At 54.1% G+C, this 19275-nt stretch overlaps 10 protein-coding genes across 10 annotated transcripts; 6 read left to right on the top strand and 4 right to left on the bottom strand.

Annotated features, from left to right (window-relative positions):
- Positions 1-349: 349 nt before the first annotated feature.
- Positions 350-3057, top strand: VFPPC_00674 (TTK protein kinase; the record flags this gene model as incomplete). The annotated part of the gene is made up of 2 exons (XM_018280649.1): positions 350-2197; positions 2254-3057. The coding sequence occupies 2 exons, from the start codon at positions 350-352 to the stop codon at positions 3055-3057; spliced, it is 2652 nt and encodes an 883-aa protein (XP_018148886.1).
- Positions 3058-3441: 384 nt separating this feature from the next.
- On the bottom strand, positions 3442-4065 carry VFPPC_12859 (hypothetical protein; the record flags this gene model as incomplete). The annotated part of the gene is made up of 1 exon (XM_018290636.1): positions 3442-4065. One exon carries the CDS (start codon positions 4063-4065, stop codon positions 3442-3444), a length of 624 nt encoding a protein of 207 aa, XP_018148885.1.
- Positions 4066-4365: 300 nt separating this feature from the next.
- VFPPC_15198 (ribosome biogenesis protein NSA2) lies at positions 4366-5217 on the top strand (the record flags this gene model as incomplete). The annotated part of the gene is made up of 2 exons (XM_018292951.1): positions 4366-4368; positions 4438-5217. 2 exons carry the CDS (start codon positions 4366-4368, stop codon positions 5215-5217), a joined length of 783 nt encoding a protein of 260 aa, XP_018148884.1.
- A 717-nt stretch (positions 5218-5934) lies between these two features.
- Positions 5935-7430, top strand: VFPPC_15197 (HNRNP arginine N-methyltransferase; the record flags this gene model as incomplete). The annotated part of the gene is made up of 6 exons (XM_018292950.1): positions 5935-6017; positions 6094-6107; positions 6177-6196; positions 6316-6425; positions 6557-6888; positions 6952-7430. The coding sequence occupies 6 exons, from the start codon at positions 5935-5937 to the stop codon at positions 7428-7430; spliced, it is 1038 nt and encodes a 345-aa protein (XP_018148883.1).
- A 531-nt stretch (positions 7431-7961) lies between these two features.
- On the bottom strand, positions 7962-9638 carry VFPPC_00672 (N-acetylglucosamine-phosphate mutase; the record flags this gene model as incomplete). Its single annotated transcript, XM_018280648.1, has 2 exons — positions 7962-8819; positions 8880-9638. 2 exons carry the CDS (start codon positions 9636-9638, stop codon positions 7962-7964), a joined length of 1617 nt encoding a protein of 538 aa, XP_018148882.1.
- Positions 9639-11135: 1497 nt separating this feature from the next.
- VFPPC_00671 (DNA repair protein Mus81) lies at positions 11136-12842 on the top strand (the record flags this gene model as incomplete). Its single annotated transcript, XM_018280647.1, has 1 exon — positions 11136-12842. The coding sequence occupies one exon, from the start codon at positions 11136-11138 to the stop codon at positions 12840-12842; it is 1707 nt and encodes a 568-aa protein (XP_018148881.1).
- A 149-nt stretch (positions 12843-12991) lies between these two features.
- Positions 12992-13726, bottom strand: VFPPC_15196 (riboflavin synthase alpha chain; the record flags this gene model as incomplete). The annotated part of the gene is made up of 2 exons (XM_018292949.1): positions 12992-13647; positions 13696-13726. The coding sequence occupies 2 exons, from the start codon at positions 13724-13726 to the stop codon at positions 12992-12994; spliced, it is 687 nt and encodes a 228-aa protein (XP_018148880.1).
- A 479-nt stretch (positions 13727-14205) lies between these two features.
- On the top strand, positions 14206-15324 carry VFPPC_12858 (tetratricopeptide repeat protein; the record flags this gene model as incomplete). Its single annotated transcript, XM_018290635.1, has 1 exon — positions 14206-15324. The coding sequence occupies one exon, from the start codon at positions 14206-14208 to the stop codon at positions 15322-15324; it is 1119 nt and encodes a 372-aa protein (XP_018148879.1).
- A 471-nt stretch (positions 15325-15795) lies between these two features.
- VFPPC_12857 (RWD domain-containing protein (Gir2)) lies at positions 15796-16540 on the bottom strand (the record flags this gene model as incomplete). Its single annotated transcript, XM_018290634.1, has 2 exons — positions 15796-16421; positions 16534-16540. 2 exons carry the CDS (start codon positions 16538-16540, stop codon positions 15796-15798), a joined length of 633 nt encoding a protein of 210 aa, XP_018148878.1.
- Positions 16541-16835: 295 nt separating this feature from the next.
- Positions 16836-18953, top strand: VFPPC_00670 (CPL (NUC119) domain-containing protein; the record flags this gene model as incomplete). The annotated part of the gene is made up of 2 exons (XM_022428186.1): positions 16836-17076; positions 17137-18953. The coding sequence occupies 2 exons, from the start codon at positions 16836-16838 to the stop codon at positions 18951-18953; spliced, it is 2058 nt and encodes a 685-aa protein (XP_022284688.1).
- Positions 18954-19275: the final 322 nt, after the last annotated feature.

The following is a 19275-nucleotide window of genomic DNA, read 5'->3' as shown; positions in this document are numbered from 1 at the left end:
CCGCCAGACCACTCACGCCTTGTCCCTGGCCAGGATGTAGTCCGGCCGCCCCACCCAGAAGCCGTTGCCCACAGCAACCCGCTACACTGTGATTGGCCACTGGCTATTTCTCCCAAAATATCCCATCCCCAAGCAATCCTTCCCCCCGTCCTCTCTTGAAGATACAAGTATACCGACGCGACAACATCAACTTTTTGAAAATTCTCGCGAAAGGTGTGCACTTTAGGATCATGGGAACTCCTGACACGTAGAGCAGCCCGAATCCTTCACCACCACCGCAAATTCGACAATCGCAATTCTAACAACTACACCACGAACATATACACTAGCATCCACACGCGTTCCTCCAATGGCGACAGCATCGCCAACACCAATGGCCGCTGCTGGCGTCCGAAGAGCCTCACAACGCCAGGCTCTGAGACGCCCAGCATCTCGACAGATGGTCAGCAGGAGCGAGAGCCAGGCTGCAGCTGCTGCCGCCGCCGTGGCCGTGGCAAGCCAATCGCCACATCAGCAACAATATCACGACGACAGCTCAGAGGATGAGATCCCCGTGCCTATGAAGCTCAGTGCTCTCACCAAGGCACTGCTCAACGATGATGCCCCAGATGCCGGGGACAAGGCCCCCTCCTCACCGCCACGTACAAGACGAAGAACCAGTGCATTGAACAATAACAATGCAGCTTCAAATGTCTCCGCAGCCTCCTCGCAAGATCGACGGCATCTGCGGTCTGGCAGTGCACAGCCTGTTGATGACAAGGCTGCTGCAAAGGCTGCCAATACAAGTCAAAGTCAAGAGACTAGCCCCGTTAGGAAGAGGGTTGTACGTCTGGGGAGCAACCCTCACAGCTTGAATCAGATGGGGCCTGGCAAGAGACGTTCTACATCCACGTCCCGCACCACCGGCCCAAAGGCCTCTGCATCACTACCCAGCCGGACGGGGAACTACGAACGGCCTGCAGAGGAAGAGCCAGAGTCCCAACCGGAACCGCAGCAAGAGGTCAACACTCCCTCGCATCCCGACAGGGTAGTGCGCATTGCCGCCGGGTCTTCTGCCAACCGAAGTCGAATTGGCTCTTCAGGACCTTCGTCTGGACGAACCAACCTTGACCGTTCCGTGGCCGCAGACAGATCACACCTGGAAGCCGAGTATGATCAGTCAGAAGCACCCGAGAGTGCGGTGCGAAACAACCCTGGCAGCCATGGCAGTGCGTCACGATACCCGTCCACGCGGAGTCGCCCAGACGACCTAAACTTGCAGAGCTCCATGCGAGTGAAGCGAGTTGGTAAGTTGTCAGGGAGCTTCCTTAGTGGCCCTGCGAGAAGAGGCAGACGGCGTCAAAGCGATGAGGACGGTGGTGAAGGCAATGCAGAAGGCGAGAATGGTGCTCCCAACCATGAACCGGATCACGGCCACCCGCCGGCAGAGGAGGTGCCCGAGTCGTCCATCTACCACGAGGCGAACCAGGAGTTTAACTCGGGAAGCCCTGTTAGCGGCAGTGCTGCTCGAGCTAGTCATAGGAGACAGGCATCTGGTATCGAAGTGCCCGACCTTGGTTCGTCCCGGCGCTCATCTCGAGGCGTTCAGTTCGAGGCCCGGCGCGACGACCACATCACCGTGCCAGAGGCCATGCTCCCCAAACGCATCGAGATTCCCTCGGCAAACGACCAGGAGAATGAGTACCCCATTACCTTTAAGCGGCCGATCAAGGTTGCCGCAGACCAAGGACCGCAGAAGCCGGTTGTCCGACAGGTGCACGTTGATCTTGGCAACGCAAAGCCAGCCTCGCCAGAGAGGAAACCATTGGCATCTATTGTCAACAACACACCACACCGATCTGCCGCCGCCCCTCCTCCACCGCCCAAGATGTCCGTCTTGGAGGCGGCGACGTCGACGGCCGGTGCTGCTGCCACTACTACACAGGCCAAGCAGCGCCGCAACGTTCTCCGGGTCAATGGAAAATGCTACACCAGGCTGGAGTGTCTGGGCCGCGGCGGCAGCGCCAAGGTGTACCGAGTGACCGCTGAAAACGGCAAGATGTTTGCGCTGAAACGAGTCGCCCTCGAGAACGCCGACGAGAGCGCCCTCAAGGGCTACAGGGGAGAGATTGACCTCTTGGGCAAGCTCAAGGACGTGGATCGTGTCATTGACTTGTACGACCACGAGCTGAACTCTGAGAAACAAGTTCTTACTTTGGTATGTGGAATGTTTTCCTTGCGAGCCTAGAAACCTGCTAACCAACTGCTGCGCAGCTTATGGAGATGGGTGAGCTGGACTTGAACAAGCTCATCACGTCTCGACAAAACCCTGAGTCCGCGAGGTTTGACCCCGTCTTTACGCGCTTCTACTGGAAAGAAATGCTCGAGTGTCTGCAATCGGTGCACCAGTACGAGATTGTCCACTCGGACCTCAAGCCAGCCAACTTTGTCGTCGTGCAGGGCCGTCTCAAGCTCATTGACTTTGGCATCGCCAACGCCATCCAAACCGACGAGACGGTCAATGTCCACCGCGAGACCCTCAACGGCACGCCAAACTACATGTCGCCCGAGTCGCTGATGGACTCCAACAACCCCCGCGGAGGACGCATGCCAGGCCGTCCCAGGCTAGTGAAGCTCGGCAAACCCAGCGACATTTGGTCCCTCGGCTGCATCCTGTACCAAATGGTCTACGGCGTCCTTCCCTTTGGCCACATTGCCAACCCAATGGCCCGGTGCCAAGCCATCATCAACTGGGACCACACCATAGAGTTCCCATCCCGCGCTGTCGGAGGCGTGCCCGTTCCGCCGTCCCTGCTTCGCACAATGAAGCGCTGTCTCAACAGGGATCACCACATGCGTCCTACGTGCGAGGAACTCCTCCACCCATCCGACCCGTTCCTCTACCCCGCCGAGTTTAATGAAAAGGCTCTGCCCATTGACGAGGACCTGCTTGGTAGAATCATCCAGAGCGTCGTCACTCGATGTCGCGAACGAATGCCCACCGAGTCGGAGAGCGCAAGCGTCTGGCCCCAAGCGTATTGGACGAGTATACGCAAGGCAATGGCCGGGAGGATGTAGTTCTCTCTTTTTTCTTTTTTCTTTTACGCTTCACAATTCTTATTCATGTCCAGGACGGGGGCTGTATATTCTTTTTGAAAACAAAAAAGACTTGGATCAGGCGGGCATAGCTTGGTGTTTGGGAGTCTTTTCTTCTCGTCTTTCGTTGAGCCGTGGGGCTTTGAAACACTTCTTGGGAATAGCGTTTGTGGATTTGTATATGTAGCCAACACGACGTGTTCCAACTCCTTCATTGTTGACGTGCATTGTGGTGTAGCATGTTAGTGACGTGACTGATGCAGGAAGCAGAAATGTTGACGTGAAGCTCATGGACGCTTAATGTGATTTATTATACAGCCAGCTGAGCCGGTATTGATACATGCATCCCCTGTACACATCCAACCTCTACTCGACGTCTTCCAAATTCTTAATGTTGAGCTCAGAAATGCGCAAAATCGTGTACCGGTGCTTGCTCTTGGCCTGTCTCTTTCTCCTCTGTCTTCGCTTCTTCTTAATCTTTATACGCATCGGCTCTGATTCCACCCCCAAAACGGTTGCTCGACACTCGAATACCCGCTCGTCAATGTGCGGCGCCCCCTTCATTGTGTAGTCGCGACTGCCAATGATGCTGGCTCTGTTAAGACGCAGTACGTCGCCGGGCAGCACGCCGGGCATGCGAAAGGGAAGACGGATCTGGTCGCCCTCTTGGACGAGATAGGGGAAGCCGTGGATGTGGACGGTGATGTAGTGGCCAGGTTGGGCGACGAGAAACGGCAGCAGATTCTTCACTGAATCTTGGATAGGGGCCGGCGGAGCTGAAGGATGGCTCTTCTTGAAGGCCAGAGGCCGGACTTGATCGTCTGTCGGGTTGGGAGCATTGTTGACGTGTTGTTGGTTCTTGGGCTCGATGATCGGTGGTGTGCTGTTGAAGGCCCGGCTGCGGATGGGTAGGGCGAATGTTGGTGCAAATCGAGACGCCGATGTTGGCGCTCGAAGCTCCAGAACGGAGCGAAAAAGTGCTCTGCTCATGACGACGGCGCAATTGGCGTCGCTTCGTCGTGAGAGAGAGCTTTGTGCTGGTAGGTTTGCCAATCAATCCACAAAGCTGCACAGGAATCGTACCATGCATTGGTGTGCCAAAAAGTTCAGGTGTGGTCTGGTCTGGTACTCAGAGGTGTCGGAGAAGCGTTGGGCCGGGTTCCGCCCATGCAGCCATTCTGCCTGCCTGCCACTTTTTTTTGAAGGCGGTCGGCCAAAATTTCAAACTCAGCTCCACACGCATATCGACAACGACAAGGACAAGTCCCATCGACGGACAACGCAGTCAATATGGTATGTTTTTTTTTCCCTTCGCAGTTTGAGAAGAAAGGAATATGCAGCCTAACAAGTTTTCCCCTGTAGCCTCAGAATGAGTACATGGAGAGGTGGCGCAAGCTGCACGGCCGCCGCCTCGACCACGAAGAACGAACTCGCAAGAGGGTTGCCCGTGAGGGCCACAAGGCGTCCCAGGATGCGCAGAATCTGCGTGGTCTTCGGGCCAAACTGTACCAACAGAAGCGTCACAAGGAGAAGATTCAGTTGAAAAAGACCATCAAGGCGCACGAGGAGAGAAATGTAAAGACCGCCGACGAAAAGGAACCGTCCACGCCTATGCCCTCGTACCTGCTTGACCGAACGAACCCGTCGACGGCCAAGGCGCTCAGCAGTGCCATTAAGAACAAGCGAGCCGAAAAGGCGGCCAAATTCAACGTCCCCTTGCCCAAGGTCCGTGGTATCAGCGAGGAGGAAATGTTCAAGGTGGTCAAGACGGGCAAGAAGATTCAAAAGAAGGGCTGGAAGCGCATGGTTACCAAGCCCACGTTTGTCGGACAGGACTTTACGCGAAGAAACCCCAAGTACGAGCGTTTCATTCGGCCCATGGGTCTCCGTTACAAAAAGGCCAACGTCACCCACCCAGAGCTTGGCGTGACGGTCCAGCTGCCCATTATTAGCGTCAAGAAGAACCCTCAAAACCCCATCTACACCCAGCTGGGCGTTTTGACCAAGGGTACCGTCATCGAAGTCAATGTGAGCGAGCTGGGGTTGGTGACTGCTGGTGGAAAGGTTGTTTGGGGTCGATATGCGCAGGTCACCAACAATCCAGAGAATGAGGGGTGCATTAACAGCGTGCTGCTGGTGTAAGGTGCGTGGTGATGCAGGGGGGCAGAACCAGGGTTGCCTTTTTATCTGTTGTCACATTTGCTGCATGTAACGGCGTTGGAGGCGTTTTCAGGACCAAAAAGAGATGACATACACGATGCGCGTGGCATGTCGATCCCTGCTGGGTATACATTTTAGAGGAAAAAGTAGAAGTTATAGTCAAATATCATTTCACGCAAAGATGAAGACATGATTCTGTTGCACTCGGGAAGCTGCAGTCCTGTTGGTGAGCAGGAGCAGGCACGTCCGCCACAATTGCCGTACGGGATGGAGTCGTACCTGCCATTTGTATCGTGTATAGACGACGTCTCTCGACCAGACATTTGTTTCTGATGGTCTTTTAACCTCCGTTCTTTTCCGCACATGTGGACAATTCACGGCCTCGTCTGAGTCGTCTCACGCCCATACATGCAGACCCGCTGGAATGATTTGCCTGCTAGCGCATGATTCAGGTGGCGCTGGTTGGGTTGGGCGGCCCGTTCAGTGTTTTGCAGGGTCCCTGCCAAGGCGGTGACTGATAAATTATTTTCTGCCCGACAAAACCTGCAATCTGCTGCTTTCTGTACTCTGTGGTGCTACTCTCCCTTGCGGTCAGCGATCCAACGGCTTTCCTTTCACCTGTACCGCATTCTACGTCTGGCAATCTTTGCATATACCTCCTTATTCTTTTACTTTCTGTCCAACGTATCCCGAGACAAAATGGCTGGCGACAAGATGGATGTCGAGGTTGCCGAGCAGCGCATGAAGGCTCTCGAGCACAGCGAGCAGCACTACTTTAAGAGGTTGGTTCCCCCCATTGTTGGCGTGCCATTTGCGACAAAAATGACAAGATGCATGATGCTAACTTGATGCCAATAGCTACGACCACCATGGTACGAACCAACGTCTATTTGCCCTGCAATTGCCGCACCGTTAATACTGACATTGCCTCTTTGTAAAAGGCATTCACGAGGAAATGCTGGTGAGCCTTGCTACCCCTCCCCCGCCGTCTCTTTGACCCCACGATGATGGGCTTGGATGCCGTGCGCGCGCAACCCAAACAATGCCCAGATTTTTCACCAGAAACTGACAACCATACAGAAAGATGAGGTCCGCACTCGATCCTACATGAATGCCATTATGCAGAACAAGCACATCTTCAAGGACAAGGTTGTGCTCGATGTCGGCTGCGGTACTGCCATTCTGTCCATGTATGTTCTGGCCCTAACCTTGACCTTGCTCTTGCTACACAGCAAACTATATTCCAGTCCCACGCGCCCCTCGCCCGTACCACACCAGCTACCAGCTTCATCTAGAATGACAAACTCATACTACTCTTTAGGTTTGCTGCCAAGGCCGGCGCCAAGCACGTCATTGGTGTCGACATGTCCTCCATCATCTTCAAGGCCCGCGAGATTGTCAAGGCCAATGGCCTCTCCGACAAGATCACCCTGATCCAGGGCAAGATGGAGGAGATTGAGATGCCTTTCCCCAAGGTCGACATCATCATCTCCGAGTGGATGGGCTACTTTTTGTTGTACGAGAGCATGTTGGACACTGTCTTGTATGCTCGTGACACCTACCTTGAGAAGGACGGTCTCATCTTCCCCGACAAGGCCACCATTTTCTTTGCCGGTATTGAAGATGGCGACTACAAGGAGGAAAAGATCGGATGTACGCGCGATACTTTGGCTCTATTGGCATATGACTCGAAAAAATGCTGACCGTCTTTTTTAGTCTGGGACAATGTCTATGGCTTTGACTACACTCCTCTCAAGGAGACTGCCCTGTCCGAGCCTCTCGTCGACACCGTCGAGCTCAAGACCGTCGTCACCGATCCCACACCTGTCCTCACCCTCGATCTCTACACCTGCACCGTTGCCGACCTCGCCTTCGCCTCCCCCTTCAAGCTCTCCGTCAAGCGCGACGACTTTATCCACGCCCTCGTGTCGTGGTTCGACATTGACTTTACGGCATGCCACAAGCCCATCCGCTTCTCTACAGGTCCCCACACCAAATACACACACTGGAAGCAAACAGTCTTTTACTTCAAGGACGTCTTGACGGTGCAAAATGGAGAGGAGATTTCGTGCAACTTGCAGGTCAAGCCCAATGCCAAGAACCGCCGCGACTTGGATATTGACATTCAGTACGACTTCCAGACCGAGGACTCTACCCGATCCGCCTCTGGCCAGTGCTCATACCACATGTGCTAAGCAATTATGACGCCGGGGTAAATGGATACGGGGTAGACAGTCTCCGTGAGTGCAAGTCGAGCATGCCGGAGCAAAACGAAGCGGAATGACCAAGAGACATCATGATTGTTGTACAGCTGTGAGACCAACAGCTTGAAGGGCAGGGCATCGTTTGAAAACAAAATGATAAAGACACGTAGACAGGGACGTTGGTTGGAGCTGGATGGCGTAAATTTGTTTCTATACTTGGGGCTTGGTTCGCCAGATAGACGTGACAATGATTGCAATACTACAACCAAGGGGCAGGATACTGCAGAAGGCGGCCACGTACACATAAATTGCATCTCTTGATTCATCACATGCTACCGCCCAGCCAATATTGCGCATCTTTCGTTTACTACACACCGATTTTTGAGGAATTCGCTCTTCAGTCGTCCGCCGTTTTCCATCCCGTCTGCCTCTTGTCGCAGCTTCATGTCCATCTGATGTCGTCTACACACCCCTTTTCATTTCATCATCATGCATTCGTCGCCATTGCCATACCTAGACGTACTAAGATCCAAACTGCTTGACAATCTGGGCAACCTTGTTTGCCAGCTCATCCGCCTCGGAGCGAGTGGCGGCCTCTGCGTACACTCGGCATGCGTTTTCGGTGCCGCTGGCACGAGCAAACGAACGGGCCGACGTGTATTTTTGCACAACCTGGTCAATCTCGTCTTGGGCGCCAGGCGGGTGGCTCAGACGTCGCTCGGCATCCGTCGCCTGGAATAGATCCTTGTTGCCAACCTCTACGCGCACCAGGCGGTTGGGCAGGTCAGTATACGTCATGGCCCAGTCCTTGAGGGTCCAGCCCTTGTGTGCCAGGACAACTTCGACAATGAGCATGTCGGAGATGGCGTCTCCCACGGTTTGGTTGATCAAGTCGCCGACGGCAGCGAGGGTATCCAGGGCATCCTTTTGGGCGGGAGACTGGGGCTCCTTCTCTTTGAAGGTGCGCATGGCCTCTTGTGAGAAGACGACGGTTCCGTGGCCATTGGCTTCAAAGTAGACGCCCACGTCAAACTGGCATGCAGCGTGGTGTAAGTGCTTGACCCCGGTGGGCGTGAAGACGACGGGCAGCTGGAGGTGCTTCTCAATGTAGTTGGTGCTGGCTCCGTTGGCATAGGCAGTCTGGACGACGCCGATTCGCAGCTCGTCCTCGAGGCCAGCGGACCGGATGAGGTCGCCGATGAAGGAGGCGCAGAGGGAAGAGATGCGGTCGCCGTCGAGCATGAAGAAACCCGTGTCCGGGTCGACCCAGTAGTAAATCAGACGATCGGCATCGCCATCAAAGGAGCAGCAGCGGGCTCCGGGGACTGGCTTGGGGTTTTGGGGAGCCCTCTGCTTGGTCTTGACGTAGTCGGCGCCGCACTGCAGGGGCTAGTTAGCGGATTGATAAACCAGATGGGATATTTGGCGGCGGCAGCTTACGTCGAGATTGAGAACCTCGGGCCGGAGGACGTCGTCATTGACAACCTTGACATCAAAGCCCGTCACGTCCTTGGGAATGACCTTGAGCATCTCGGAAAATTTGGGCCCGCCAACGCCATTGGCACAATCGACGGTGAGTTGGCCCTGGACCTTTTTGCCCCGCAGGGCACGAACAAAGGCATCGGAAAACTTCTTGTAGTATCCAGCCTCGCTGGTTTCGCCATAGGCCTTGGGGGTGCCTTCGGTGTTGACGCAGCGGGTCAAGTAGTGCAGCTGGGGCGTGGTCAAGATCTTGTAGTCGGTGTATTCGGTTCCTGTGGCCTCCAGAGCCGCAGCCAGGGCAGATACCAGGCTGTGGCCCGAAGGGCGAGTATCCCGGCCGTAGACGACCCTGCCGGGGGTGTTGATGTCGATCTTGAGCTGGGCGGCGAGGGCCTTGTAAGTGTCCAGCAGCTCCTGGTCGGTAGGGCAGTTGACCAGGCGGGTAGCGTACGCCTCCCACTCCTGCTCGAGCATTTCGCCCATGGGGTCGACAATCTTGACGCCATTGTCGGGCGCTGGGTTATGACTGGCGGTGATCATGACACCGATGGCTTGACCGTTGAGTTTGCGGCTTCGCAGGCCGGCGAGCAGACCAACACGGAATGAAACGCCGGTCAGCAAGTCAGCCTTCATTCGGAAGCCGGCCGTGCCATACTTGTAGGCGTGACCGGCAACAATGGGATATTTTGCCGACGCTTGGAGTATCTTGTCATCCATGATGGCGGGGGTGGGAATGTGATGGTGGAGGGAGGTGATGGAGGGGTATCTGTAGCTTTGTTAGAGATGGGAAGGAGACGAGGAAAGAGCAGTTTGACGAGCGGAACAGTTGCAGTTTGTGACGGAGACCGGCGAGAAGAAGCTGATGCAACTGCTTGCCTGTCAATTGATGGGACAAACGTACCTCAAAGGGGGGATGATGGCTGTGGGAGCAGCTTGAGAAGCTGGAAGAGGATGTCGGAAGGTAGCGATTCAGGATGCAGCGTCTTTTATGGGGACAGCGGATTGTAACTGTCTGGCCTGTGTCTGTCTGTGTGGTGTCAAGTCTTGGTGGTGTCTTGGTGGGGTCAAGTCTGATCTGGCTGGCCTGGGTCCATGTCTGGTCAATGCAAGTCAACAACGGCCTCTGAGATCTGACGAGGGGTTTGATGACTGCTCTGCCCTGCTCGCTCTGCTTAACCTAGCCCACAGGTACTGTAAGACGCCAGCTTAGTTTAATTTATTAATAGACGACAAGAGTCCTCATTTCTTTTGAAGGAGCTGGTCTGGTGAAAACAAGCGGAACTGGTGTGAACAGCTTGAGTTTTGACAGAAGAGGTTTTGGCCAACAACAACCCAGTGTCCCAGTTGAGCGTGCCATGTCTTGACTCTCGACACAACATTTGAACGCATCCCGTCTGAGTCCTTACCTCCCGCCGATCTCATGTCTCTGCCTGAGTCCCTGAGTCGCTTCGTTATTTCCACCCGCCACTACTCCGTAGTCAGCAAAACATGGGCAACACGAGGACACTTAGATGGACGACCCCGCCAGACACAAGGTGGAGAAGGTAACATTTGAGGAAGCAAACGGTCAACTTGACAAGGTCTCGGGTCCTTGGAGGTGCGGGACCCTGGTTGCATGGCCTTGGCCGTTCTGCATTCTGCGGCGGCAATTGAACAAATGGACCTATTTTGGCGACTTGTCAGCTTTCTTCCATGGGGCATTCAAGCTGTTGAAAACGCCATGCAGGAAGCTGTTGCGTGTGTCGTCATAGTGGGCTTGCACCAAGCATCCAATCGTGGACGTGTCTTGATCTGGTACAATGTGCGTGCTATTGTCGGCAGCACGAGATGCGTCCAACTCCAAAAACGTCCACTAATCGTCGTGTTCAGCCAAGAACTCCATGAGTTTCTGCGCGATACGAGTCGCCATTGTAGTCGATCGCCTCTCCTGTATCCGCATTGTGCACAGTGGAGCACACAAGTGCACGTGCTTTCGTGTTGGGTAACGCTGCCCCTCTCCACCAACCTCTGGATCCTCTTACCTCCATTTGACGCGGTTCAAACTTGGAGACGCGACGATCCATCCACGATCCATCCACGATCCGTCCAATATTCCGTTTTTGGCCCATTTTGACTTTTTTTGTTGCTTTGATTTTGGCCGCAATTTTTGGACTTGTGTCTCATGACTTCTCCCATCCATGGCTGGCTCCCGATGACATCACGCCGACGCCCACAATGGAAGAGTGTTCCAATCCCCAACTCCTCTCCTGGGTAAAGGAGTGGCTCGACACGGCTCGTGAGCGCAACTCCAAAGGCTTCACCACCTATCGAAACGCCTATGAATCCCTCAGAGCGTGTCCTCTTGTCTTTCAGCACCCTGCCGAGCTGCAACAACTCAAGGGTTTTGGCCCGAAGCTGTGCGAGAGACTTACCGACAAGCTCAAGAAGCATTGCCAGGACAATAACCTTCCCATGCCCGAGCACCCTCAAGCGAGGAAAGCAGCCGAGAGAGCGCAACGAGAGGAGGAAGCGGCTGTAGAAGGAGGTCCAGCCCCTAAGAAACGCAAGACTCGACAGCCCAAAGCCTACGTCCCAGCTTTTCGCTCTGGTGGCTATGCGCTCCTGATTGCTCTCTCAACTCAGCCGGACGACGTCTTCTCGGGCATGACGAAAGCCGACCTGATTGAAACTGCACAGCCGCATTGCGACGCTTCCTTTACGGCACCCACAGACCCGACCAAGTTTTACACGGCGTGGAACTCGATGAAGACGTTGGTGCAAAAGGAACTCGTCTATGAGAGGGGACGGCCCCTGCGGCGATATGCACTGACCGATGAAGGATGGGAGGTGATCAGGCGGATCAAGGAGACTCGAGAATGGCGGGCGGACAATGAAAGTGCGATTGTAGGGGACCATACCACCTCTGCGCAACCAGCTATTCGCCCTCCGTCTCCCGAGGTTGAAATCATTCAAGAGGACAATGACAACAGTACTAACCCGGTAGACAACAAGTTGCCATCGTTTAGCCGCATCAAACTACACCCGGGGTCGTTCTCGGTGAAGCTCCTCTTGGACGTGCGCGAGGTTCGAGCCAAAACCGACCGCGATTACATGCAAGACGAGCTTGCCAAGCTCGACGCTGCCCCATTGATGCGAAGCCTGGAAGTGGGCGACGCTCAGTGGGTTGCCAAGTGCCATGATCCCACACTCTTGCAGAGACTCGGCGCGGAGGGCGACGAGATTGTGCTAGACTGGATCGTGGAGCGGAAGCGCCTCGACGACTTGATTGGGAGCATCAAGGACGGCCGCTTCCACGAGCAAAAATTTCGTCTCAAGCGCTCCGGTGTTCAGAATGTCATTTACATCATTGAGGACATCACAATGGACTCGCAGACGTATCAGAGATACGAGGAGGCCGTTCACTCTGCCATTGCGTCCACCCAGGTCGTCAATGGATACTTTGTGAAGCGGACCGCCATGATGGACGAGACGGTCAAGTACCTGGCACGCCTAACCGCCATGCTGAAGCGCAGGTATGAGAAGCAGACGTTGCATGTCATTCCATCGAGGGTGATTACTGCACAAAACTATGCACCTTTGATGCAACACCTGCGGGAGACGCAGCCTTCCGTCGGACATTACATCACATACCAGACGTTTTCCTCCTTGGCGTCCAAGTCGGAAATGATGACGTTACGGGATGTATTTTTGAAAATGTTAATGACAACCAGAGGCTTGACTGGCGAGCGAGCCCTGGAAATTCAAAAGCGCTGGCGCACACCGTACGACTTGGTAAAGGCATTTGAGGCCTGTGGTCCTGGAGAGGTGGGGAAGAAACGGAAGCACGAGCTCGTGTCGAGCCAGCTGAATCATTTGGTGGGCAGAAAGAAGATTAGTAAGGCACTGAGTCAAAAGATTGCTGAGGTTTGGGGCGATGCCTAGAACAGGTGGTTTTGTTCAGATCATGTATTATGGTTGAGATGAGACGAGGTGTTGCATGATACCCTTGATGAATGCTACATGCAATTGCTGATACGCCGTGTCTTTGGCGTAAAAACAAAAAAAAAAGAAGACGAAAGAGGCTCGTCGGCTTACTGCTTCTGAACAATTCGCTGTACCATCTTCTCCAGCAAGGGGATTGGGGCGTCGCCGCTGCTCGCTCCGAGGATACCGGCCAGCGACTTTTCCGCATATTTGGCCATCATGTCCACCTCAATGTTAACAGTGTCCCCCTGCTTCTTTTGCGCCAGAACTACCCGTTCTTGCGAGTAGGAAATCAGCATAATCTCCCACCATGCCTCGGTATCATTCACGCTCGTCACTGTCAAGCTCGTGCCATCAATGGCGATGAAACCCTTGAAAATGATGTATCTCAACATTTCGCGATTTTTGGGTTGGAATCGAAACGTCAGGGCATTGCCGTCCGGGGTTACAGACAAAATCTCTGCCGTGGTGTCAACGTGGCCCTGGACAAAGTGGCCGCCCATTCGTGTGTCAGCTCGGACGGCTCGCTCCAAGTTGACGCGGCTATTTTCAACCAGTGTTCCGAGATTCGTGATTCTGAGGGTTTCTGGGGCCACACCGACTTTGAAGGAGTCATCTGTAAAAGATGTGACGGTCAGACAACACCCATTGACGGCGATGGAGTCACCTTCATGGCAGTCTTTGAGGAGGGGGGATGAGGGAGGGATGGTGAATGTCATGGTGGTTCCGCCGGTTGAGTCATTGTTGTCGAGGTGGGAGACGACTTGAGATGTGTTAGTGACGGTTGATGAGAGGATGAGCTTTTACATACCTCCAATCTCCTCGACGATTCCGGTAAACATGGTGAGCGGGGTTGAAGTGAGTGAGACCTTGGTGCGTGAGTAGTGAGTTGTGATGAGTGAGTTGGGAGCTTGGGAGGTAGGAGGAAGCAGTGAAACGCTTTGTTATATCTGTGAGTCGTTCGACGTGACGCACCACTGTTCGGATCGGATGTCCAGAGCCTGATTGATTATCCGTCAACGTTATGTTCCATTCCTTTCATCTCGGCGCCATGAGCTTGCCGACGGCCGAGTGATGGAACTGCCCCGCCAACAGCATAGGACCAGGGGACCTTCAACGTGTTATCGATAAGAGATATCCACCCAAAATTTTCAGTATCTGCACCCCAATAACCGTGCGATCGGTGGCGGGGGCTGGTTGCGACACCAGGAGTTTGGCATCATCACATTCCATCTTGGTTTTCAATTTTTTTTCTTCGGCGTTTTCATTTAGCGACCACTTCACACATAGACGCTTGTAGAAGAGCGCAGCGCTGACACCAATGGCTCCCAGTCGGCCAGAGAACAAAAAGGAGTCCAGTCCTGGCTCACTCCTCAGCGACGCAGACACCCAGTTCGAAGTCGGCAACCTCGACGAAGCCATTGCGCTCGCTTCCAAGGCGTTGGAGTCGACTGGCCCCGGAGGTGATTTCGAGCTCCGGGCGGTAAATTTGCTGGGTACCCTGTTCGTGGAGTCGGGCGACGTTGAAGAAGGACGCGGCTACTTTGAGCGAGCCATCAAACTGGACCAAGATGGCATGGTGGACGAAAAAGTCGGCGGTGGACCGGACAAGTTTCTCTTCCTGGCACAGCTGAGCGAAGACGGTGGACAGGACAGCGTGCAATGGTTTGAAAAGGGAGCTTCGGTGCTGCGAAATCAGATCCAGAACCTGACTGACCTGGCGAGCAAAACACCCGAGCAGCAGGCCACCCTCGACGAAAAGCAACAAAAGCTGGGCGGCGTGCTGTGCGCCGTAGCAGAGGTATACATGACGGATCTGTCTTGGGAGGAGGACGCCGAGCAGCGGTGCGAGGCCCTGGTGACGGAGGCCATGATGATTGCGCCTAACTCTGCAGAGACGTGGCAGACGGTGGCCAATGTGCGCATCTCACAAGAGCGCGTGGGTGAGGCGAAGCAGTCACTCAAGAGGAGTCTCGAGTTATGGCAAGACTTGCCCCCCGCTCATCCTGATATCCCCGCGTTCCCAACGAGAATTGGTCTCGCTCGTCTGCTGCTGGAGACCTCAATGGAAGAGGAGGCACTCAAGGTGTTGGAGCGCCTGGTTACCGATGATGATCAGAGTGTGGAGGCGTGGTACCTGGGCGGGTGGTGTCTGTACATCTCGGGCGAGAAGCAGCGAGACGCAAAGGGTCAACAGAATGGCGACGCAAGCGAGGAGTGGAAGTCTACGTGGTCAACAGCGAGAAAGTGGCTGGCACAGTGCCTGAAGCTGTATGCCATGCTGGACTATGAGGATGACAGGCTAGGCGAGCATGCAGTCGAGTTGTTTCAGGGGATTAACAAGGAACTGGGTGAGATGCCCGAGGGTGAGGAGGATGACTGGGATGATTCAGGGGATGAGGGTGATGACAATGACGATGATGAGGAGATGCAGGGGTGATCATGGGATGCGAATTGCGAATTTTGAGGGACGAGGGCTACGGCATTAGACGGCGTTTGGGCAGTTGCGGTGCAACTTAAAAGTGAAGGAACGACCCGGGGTTTCTCTTTCAAAAATGTCCTGTCATCCTATCAAATAAAATTTGACGTGTTTATTACCCGGTCCGTGGGTAGATGTCTGATTCTATCCGCCCTCTTGTTGTAACCTGCACCAAAATTCCCAAACAAGTATGCCAAACTCCAAACAATGCACCCGATGGACAAGGCCCCAGGAAGGCATCGTAGCCGTGTTGAATGTCAGAGGTCCGACATCCGGTGACAGCGAGGCGTCATATGCTACCATGCTCTCGAGAACCTACCGTCAAAAAATTGAGATGAGCTGGGCTGATAATGCTGTCAAGCACAAGTTCAGTCAATGGGAAACCCGCCGCCTATCCTGACAGCAGAGTAAAAGCACAACCTCGCGGTATCATCAAGCGGCCTCCACTGACAACTTTTCCACACCCTCTGTCGGCACCCCGTCGTCCTCCTCGCCCTCCTCCTCGCCATTTCCAGCCAGACCCCTCTGCCACAGCTGCTTGCCGGTGAGCTTGACCGGTTCCTTGACCTTGGCCCTTTTCAATTCAGCCAATCGCTCCTCCTCTTCTTGTCTTTCCTTCTCTTCCATCTCTTTTAGGAAGCCCTCACGCCACTTGAGGAACGTCTCCGGTGTGACTTGTGTGCCGTGGAATTTCTTGTTCTCTTCGCGCTCTGCGGCAAGCAGGGCTTCCTCATGAACCTTGGCGGCCGAGTCCTTGCGATCTTGGATGAGCTGCTCCGCGGCTTCCTTTAGGGCAGAGACGATGGTGAATACCATGGCCATGCCGAGGTTTTCCTGTATCGTCTCCTGGATGCCGGCGAGTAGTTGGTCGCGGTCATCGCTAATGCTAAAGTGTTCATGGGATGGAGTATTCTGCGCTCCGAGGAGATCAAGATGCGGCGCGACATCGGGGTACTCGTCTGGATAGCGAACTTGGAGGAGGAATGACGGCGCTTCTTGATCTTCTTCGTCGAGAATGTCGAGCGTAATTGTTACTTGAAATTCCGTCTCAGAGAGTTCTGCAAAGTGTTAGGTCAATGTCCTATTGGTGGTCATAGACGGAGGACATGCCTGTGATTTCCTCGGGGAAAATAGACTCGAGCACTTCGCGCTCCTCGACTTGTTCTTCACGACCCATGGCGACACGATTGTGATGGCACACAACCTTTTCTACAGTCGATTCCGCTTGTTCAAGACATGTCCAAGGTTTCGATCTCCAAGCCACTTGAGATCAAACCCCGGTGGGGCAGGACGCTCCATAGCGGGGTTGGCTGTTCCCTTTTAGGCCTGACGCATCACTCACCGCTCGGCAGATTTTCAAAAAATTTGGGAAACCGACCGCCGACCAAAAGTTCAGCGCAGAGGCTGCTGCGTAGAGGCGGACAGAGACACTGCACACTTCTCACACAGCCAATTCTGTCCACGTTGCCATAATGGCTGCCAAACCTGTTGCCGCAGGAAACAAAAGAAAGGCCACGCCCAGTAGCAAAGGCAGGTCTGATTCCAAAAAGGCTCGAGTGGAAGACGCCAAGGCTCAAGCGAAAGCTCAAGCGTCTAGCGACGATTCGTCCGATTCCGACTCTGAAGATGGAGGCGTCGAGTTGAACGCTGGGGATGAGCAAAAGCCGTTTAAAAAGACTGATGCAGGTGCCAATGGCAACGCATTTGATCGCAGTAAGTCGAATTGCACGGCGTTATCGTGATTCTATTGGAATGGGTTGCTGACGGTCGTAGCCGGCCTCACGTCACGAGAGTCCCACGCAAAGCAAAAGCAATTGGCGCAGGAACGAAAAGCGGCAAAGCCCCTTGCCGACGAAGTGCAGCGCACCAAGAAGATTTGGGAACGGCTGAGGAGAAAGTCCCACGTCCCCAAGGAGGAGCGACAAACGCTGGTGGAGGAGCTGTTTGGCATCATTACCGGCCGCTGCAGAGACTTTGTCCTCAAGCACGACGCCGTTCGTGCCGTGCAGACCGCTATCAAGTATGCCACACCGGACCAGAGAAAACAAATTGCGAGAGAACTCGAGGGAAGCTATGCTCAGCTTGCCGAAAGCAAGTATGCCAAGTTTTTAATTGGCAAGTTGCTGGTTCACAACGACGACGAAATCCGTGATCTCGTCATTCCCAACTTTTACGGCAAGGTTCGAAAACTCATCAATCATCCCGAAGCCGCGTGGATTCTCGACGATATCTACCGCACCGTTGCCACAAAGGAGCACAAGGCCATTTTGCTGCGGGAATGGTACGGGCCACAATTCAGCATCAAGGAACTGACCAAGGATACCAAGCCCACCGCGGATCTGAAGGAGATTCTCGCGGCGGAGCCCAGCAAGCGCGGGCCCATCAGAAAGACTCTGTTGGATATGGTCAACTCGCTTGTCCAGAAGCGCATGACTGGCTTCACCATGCTCCACGACGCCATGCTGCAGTACTTTCTCACGACGCAGCCGGGAAGTGAAGAGTTTAGCGAGTTTGCCGAAATGGTCAAGGGAGATGAGTCTGGAGATTTGCTCAAAAACATGGCCTTTACCAAGTCTGGCGCGCGGCTCTCGTGTATGCTGCTAGCCTACGGCTCCGCCAAGGACAGGAAGCAATATCTCAAGGTGTACAAGGACACGCTGGTTCTCATGTCTGGCGACCAATATGCCCACCTGGTCATCTTGACAGCTTACGACGTCATTGACGACACCAAACTCACAGCCAAGTCAATATTCCCAGAGTTGATTGGCGAAAACGAGGACGAGCAAGCGCAAAATATTGTCGGAACCGCCAACAACCCCAACGCCAGAACAACTTTTCTCTACTTGTTTGAAGGCCTTTCAAAATCTTTGTTCCCTGCCAGCCACTCATTTGACATTGAAGTCTTGAAAGAGGTGCACGAGATTCGCAAGACAACTAGCAAAAAGGACGAGGATATCCGACAGCAAGAGCTCATTGCCGCTCTCTCACCACAGCTACTCTCCGTCATGGAAAAAGTCGCCTCCGATTTGACATCCACCGCCTTTGGATGCCAGTTCATCACCGACGCTCTTCTGTCGGGTACTGGTGACAAGACCAAAGTCCTCGAAGCCATTGCCCAGTCGGCGGCGGGCGATCCCAAGGAAGCGTCTAGTGAAGAAGACGGCATCAATGCTGTTCCTCACATTTCAGCCACGCCTTTTGGTGGCCGCATGCTCAAGTCTCTGATCCAAGGGGGTAGATTCGACAAGGCAGCTGGCAAGATCATCCCCGCCGACCCTCCACTCAACTTTGCCGATACTCTGTACCCAGTTATCAAGGACTACGTTATCGACTGGGCCACAGGACCGAGCTCCTTTGTTGTAGTTGGTCTCATGGAGTCGAGTGATTTTGGCAATACTGATGAATTGAAGAAGACGCTCAAGAAGAACAAAAAGGTGTTGGAAAAGGCTGCTTCGGAGATGACACCGGAGCAAAAGGCCGCCAGGGAGGCTCAAGAGGAGAAGGCGGACAAGGGTAGTAAGAAGGGTAAGAAGAGATCGGACGGGCCAGTTGGTAATGCTGGCAGCAAACTATTGTTGGAGAAGCTGTGACATGGTGCTTGTACCTTATAGACGGCGTTAAATTGGATCATAGTGCTGAGACTACATTTTCCATGCGATTTGTGTAAGAGAGTGTACTAGCTGCCTTGCCCACCAATTACCTATAGTTGACACTGTAGGCAACCAGAGCGCCACCATACCACCACGCTCTGCTGTGCATTTTCTGTCCAGCTGCAGCCGCATGTGCTGTCTGGCCTTCGCTGTAGTTTCATTGAATGTCAAGTTCCATGCTGGTCCCGGCAAACCCCCGGCAGTGCGAAGCTCGAGTGTGTTGCAATGTCAAAAGCGGAGAGATCTCCTGCTAGAGATACTT

The sequence above is a fragment of the Pochonia chlamydosporia genome, chromosome 1 (genome assembly GCF_001653235.2).
Source record: "Pochonia chlamydosporia 170 chromosome 1, whole genome shotgun sequence".
NCBI lineage: Eukaryota > Fungi > Ascomycota > Sordariomycetes > Hypocreales > Clavicipitaceae > Pochonia > Pochonia chlamydosporia.
The sequence above is the reverse complement of the archived record's forward strand: the minus strand, read 5'-3'. Positions and strand labels throughout refer to the sequence as shown.